At 37.3% G+C, this 5416-nt stretch overlaps 1 protein-coding gene across 1 annotated transcript; it reads left to right on the forward strand.

The window, feature by feature from the left end:
• Window positions 1-618: 618 nt before the first annotated feature.
• On the forward strand, window positions 619-2807 carry LOC113356749 (galactan beta-1,4-galactosyltransferase GALS1-like). Its single transcript, XM_026599957.1, has 2 exons — window positions 619-1866; window positions 2109-2807. Exons 1-2 carry the CDS (start codon window positions 767-769, stop codon window positions 2461-2463), a joined length of 1455 nt encoding a protein of 484 aa, XP_026455742.1. The 5' UTR covers window positions 619-766; the 3' UTR covers window positions 2464-2807.
• Window positions 2808-5416: the final 2609 nt, after the last annotated feature.

Genomic DNA, 5416 nt, shown 5'->3' on the forward strand with positions numbered 1-5416 from the left:
AGAGACATTATCTTAACTGTCGTCCTTCTCTGGAAATAGTTTATATTTAATATCACCCTTCCTTAGATTTTAAAAATAATAAAGTCCAAAAGAATGTCCTAAAAATAAAGTCCAAAAAATAGAAAGAAAATTATAGAAAATACAAAAAACCGTAATACAATTTTTCAAAATTAAAATCTAAAAAAAAAAAAAAGTCTTTGTCACTCCTTTTGGATTTCTCTTTTCTTTCCTTTTATATCGGTTTTCTGCTTCGCTCCAAATTTGAAAAGAATCGAAAAATACCAAAGACGTAAAAGAGAACAAAAAATCTAAAAATAAATCTAAAATCTAAATCAAAACATACCAAAGACACCAAAAACTCAATTTGATCTAAAATATTGCATAGAGAAGTAGATTTTCAAAACAATAGTTATAAATTGTAAGCATGAAACATCAAAACCCTTTTAAGCCAAGCATGCACCATGAAGAGAGAAATGACTGGGGAGCATACGGTAATTCTACAAGAAGCCCACCGTTGATGCATCACTCTTTTTTACCTTTTAAAGTGTAAAATGTCAGTTTCGTAATTAATGAAAAAAAAATACAGTAACCCTCGCCTAGATCCATCGATAAAGAAAGGGAAAGCTCAAGAAACAATGAAAGAAACCAATAATTCTCCTTTTCTACATCAGCTAGTTTCCGAATCATAACAAACTCTCCTCCTCCTCCTCCTTCTCAGTCATCACCGTCTAATTCCGACGACGGCGACAGACATTCATCAGAATCAATGAGGAAAGACGGAACTCCAGCTAATGTCTTAGGAAATCCAACCGGAAAACTCTTTCTTTCCTTTGAAATCAAAGCTTTAATAGCTACATTACTTACTCTAACCGTAGTTACAGCAATTTGGAACTTCCAACCTTACTATGGCAACCTTATCACTACAGCCACAGCCACAATCAAATCCTCTACTTGTTTACCGGAAACCACCACTTCATCAGCAAAGAAGCTTTCAAATTCCAAATCAACAGACCCAAACAAGCGAATCTTCACTAGCTATGGAAATGCTGCTGCTCTGTTTGTTCAAATGGGTGCCTACCGTGGTGGGACTTCATCATTTGCCATTATCGGTTTATCTTCAAAACCCATACAAGTATTCAGTAAACCATGGTATAAATGTGAGTGGATTTCTAATAACAGCTCAAAACCATCAATTAAAGCAAAAGCTATCAAAATGCTACCAGATTGGGGTTATGGTAGAGTTTATACAGTGGTGGTGGTTAACTGTACATTCCCAGTGAACCCTAATGAAGACAATTCAGGTGGGAAACTCAACATCTATGCTTATTATGGAGAATCATCAAAGAAGTATGAAAAAATTGAAGCTCTAGAAGAAAAACCAGGATCTTATAATGAATCAAATTTTAAGCCCCCTTACAAGTATGAGTATCTGTACTGTGGATCTTCTTTATATGGGAACTTAAGTGCATCAAGAATTAGAGAATGGATGGCTTATCATGCTTGGTTTTTTGGACCAAAATCACATTTTGTGTTCCATGATGCTGGAGGTGTTAGTTCAGATGTTAGAGCTGTTCTTGAACCATGGGTTCGATTAGGAAGAGCTACAATTCAAGATATCAGAGATCAAGCTGAATTTGATGGGTATTATTACAATCAATTCTTGATTGTTAATGATTGTTTACATAGATATAGACATTCAGCAAATTGGACATTTTACTTTGATGTCGATGAGTATATCTTTTTGCCGGATGGAAGGAGTTTGGAATCGGTTTTAGCTGACTTTTCAAGTTACACTCAGTTTACTATTGAACAGAATCCTATGTCTAGTAAGCTTTGCTTGAATGATTCAACTCAGAGTTACACCAGGTCAGTTACCAGAACCCTCTACTGATTTCATTTTCTGAACATTGATTTTCCATTGTGTTTTGATTTATCTTTTCACTGTGGGTCTTCAAGATGCTCACTGAACCTTAGTTGTAAAGCATTTTATTAAAGTGGGCTTTGTTCAAAATGTTATCTTTTTGTGTTGACGATCTAAGTATTCTTTTTAAAACTTTCGGCAAAGAAAAAATTCGTCTGATTGATTTCTTCACTTCAATTATTTACAGTGAGTGGGGATTTGAGAAACTGGTATTCAGGGATTCAAGAACTAAAATCCGGCGAGACCGAAAATACGCGATACAAGCAAAGAATGCATTCTCTACTGGTGTCCATATGTCCGAAAATGTAACGGGGAACACACTTCACGATACTGAATCCAAAATCCGTTACTACCACTATCACAATTCGATCACAGTACCGGGTGAACCATGCCGGGTGTTCCTGCCTAATTCAGCTAAAAAAACCGGCAAGTTTTTCGAAAACAAACCTTTTGTGTACGATGATAACATGAAGAAGCTAGCGCATGAGATCAAGCAATTTGAAGAAAAGACAATTGGAGCCGTTAATGTGTTAAATCTATAGACAAGGATGTAGTAAGTGTACTGTGATAATTACCCTGCATGTGGATGTATTATATTGTCGGTGAAATGAAGAGTGGTTTGCTGTGGTGGTGGTGATGGGTGGGTGTGTCAGATAAGAAAAGAAAAATCACCGAATGATCACGGTAGCTAGCCGGAACTTGATCCACCGACAGAAAGATTAATACTAGTAAAAAAAAAAGTTAAAAATGAAGAGATGTAGAGAAGGAGACGTAATCCGTAAACAAGGAGGGGGGAAATGTGTCTTTAGATGTTGTTGATAAGCCCTCTGTATATTTGTTCAATTCCACTATTCAAAATTCGTTTCAATTTTGTTTTGCGTTTCTATTTTCTGTTGCACTTTTTTGACAGGCTAGTGACTAAAAAGAGATTAGCGAACTCTCTATAGCTTGATTAGGGGTCAGAGTTTTCATACTTGTTGATTAAGCGTTGTGATTAAAATAATCCTTGGCTTTCCGAAAGTGTAAAGGTGCCAGCCAGAAAAGCCACACAATCTAGTGAGAGAATGATTGAGCTAGGTCGGAGGACTAAATTAACAGTTTTAGGACAATGTGGAAGGCTGGAAGCCGATTGAATTAAGTGCGTTTCTATAATTTAAGGATGTGTCTCAATTAGTGTGGTGGAATGTCGGGTCATTTTGATTCTTAAAGAAAGACTGATGTCGTCTTCCTTTCCTTTTTTCCTTATACTTTTATGTCTGAATCAGATCTTGGATTAATTGCTCGAATGTTTAGTAGAAACATTAACCACTTCTAACAGAAAATCTTCCGAAATTAATTAATCAGATTGGTCACATTTATAGAAGGCAGTCAGACGAGTTAGATTGTATAGCGCAAAGATTTGGTTCCTTCTTCCACCATATAGAATCGCTATAATGGGTATAGCCCATACTATTAACGTGGGAATCTTCTTCTCTAAGCGATCACCAACTGGTTCGGGTATCCATTTGCTTTCTTCTGGTCCCGAAAGTTTGTCTTTTTTTTTTCTGTAAGTGCATGCATCATCATCACCCAAAAGGATCGAGTAACGACACCATCAGTTATGAATTTATTTTAGGGAGAGAAAAACCTTAACCATTAATCTGAAACAAACCTGGCTGGCTGGACTGGACACCTTGAGCTGTCAACAAACCATAACCTCAAGGATTGACACGTAGAAATTCAAGGAGAGGTTGGTATATTAATACTAATAGATAGATCCCTGTTCCCTCGCCACTATGCGACAACGTAAACTCTAGAGTATGGCCTCCGAATCATTCATTACCGTTCGTAGTCCACCTGTATATTAAAGACGAAAATTAGTGTCTTTTTCGTATGAGGGGGCGACCGCTCGGAATAGCCATTCCTCGGCCCCAAAGTTCTTAACCTTTTTCCTTTCTGCTGTACAGTTTGTACTCCATGCTCAATATATGAGTATGTGACTATGAGTACATACAATTGTTACTCTACTAGGAAATGCACAGGGAACAAACGTACCCACGACTAAATTAAAACCTCCAAATCATTAGCTCCAACTTACTCGATGTTAGCATGAAAACTGAATTAACTATTAGGTTTTGGCACGATCAAGATAATTCCATTCCAGACGGGAAGACTGATAAGAAGTCCGTTTTTTTAACAAATATTGGCTCTCTCTTTTTTTGAATAATGAAATATTTTGCATTGCCGATCAAAACTTTTGATCAAAAGTAGGATCGGCGGGTATGGATAGGATATGTGCACCCCTAATCAAAAAAGCAAATGATGAAAACGTTCCCCAAAAGATATCATCCACACAGTGATGAAGATTACCGGTGTTTTTCTAGGTTTCTAGTCGGATGGCTAATTCCAAAATTTCAGGGCAGTAGTATTCGCTTTTGATTTTAAACATCATGTGATGGGACGATTATAATGTGGACCAGGATTGGAGCCTGATGGGCTCTTACCTAGTTTAGGCCTTTTAGGGTATGGATGTTTCTGACTCTCTGATGTATGTCGTTCTTGTAAGTAGGGGTGTAAATAATACCCAAAAATATTCGGCCTGCCTGTATTCGTCCGAGCCCGCCTGTACCCGAAGTAGCCCAAAATCTGTTATGGCCCGTCATGGACCACCCGGTCCGGCCTGGATTAAATTATTGGGCGGTCTCGGGATTTGCGATTAATTATGATGTCCGGCCTGATACCCGGCCTGGTGCCCGGCCTGAAAGCCTTCTATGTGCCATTAATCATTTAATATCCTCTTAAAAAGACTTAAAAGTTATAATTTTATAATTGTCAATTTTGTGTCAAAAAAAATAAAATATATAATTATTTTTACTTATAATTAACCTTTTCAAAACATTAATGGTAATATATTTTTTCTTATTAGAAAGTTAATTGTACTCTAATTAATTATTTATTATAGGCTAAAATTAAAAATTTGTCAGTGTAATTTAAATATAAAATAATATTATCACTTACGATATGCGATGTTGGAAAGGAAAGGATATTGTATTTAATACCGTTCATTTGAAAATTTAAACTTAAAAAAAAGAATAGTGGTTTGTCCGTCCGATCTGGCCTGCCCGTATAAAAAGCGGGCTTTGGACGGTCTTTGGATGGCAAATTATCTACTTGTGCCCGGCCTGTCCGGCCTGAATTTGTTTACGGGCTCACAAATATTAAGCCTGGCCTGCCCGGCCTGTCTTAGTTTTTGGGTCGGGCAGCCGGGCCTGCCCGAATTTACACCCCAACTTGTAAGGACGATAATGAATTGAGCTCTTGTTCTTCGAAGTTGGAGAACCCGAAATATAGCACCCATATTTTCGTATGACGTGTAATTTTGGGAGGGTCACTGAGCGAGATAAAACTTTATCTCAAACTTGTGAAGCCTACTCTCGGATGCATCAGCCTCAAAGTGGTTCGTAAAAGCGAGGATGCACAGCTAGGAGATACGCATCATCTCGAACTTGTGATGCA

Source organism: Papaver somniferum, chromosome 3, assembly GCF_003573695.1.
Source record: "Papaver somniferum cultivar HN1 chromosome 3, ASM357369v1, whole genome shotgun sequence".
Lineage (NCBI taxonomy): Eukaryota > Viridiplantae > Streptophyta > Magnoliopsida > Ranunculales > Papaveraceae > Papaver > Papaver somniferum.

Excerpts from the sequence above, each read along its gene's own strand:
- LOC113356749 (XM_026599957.1), top strand. The coding sequence starts at position 767 with ATGAGGAAAGACGGAACTCCAGCTAATGTCTTAGGAAATCCAACCGGA. Across the intron at positions 1,867-2,108 it reads TCAACTCAGAGTTACACCAG|TGAGTGGGGATTTGAGAAAC; the intron begins GTCAGTTACCAG and ends AATTATTTACAG.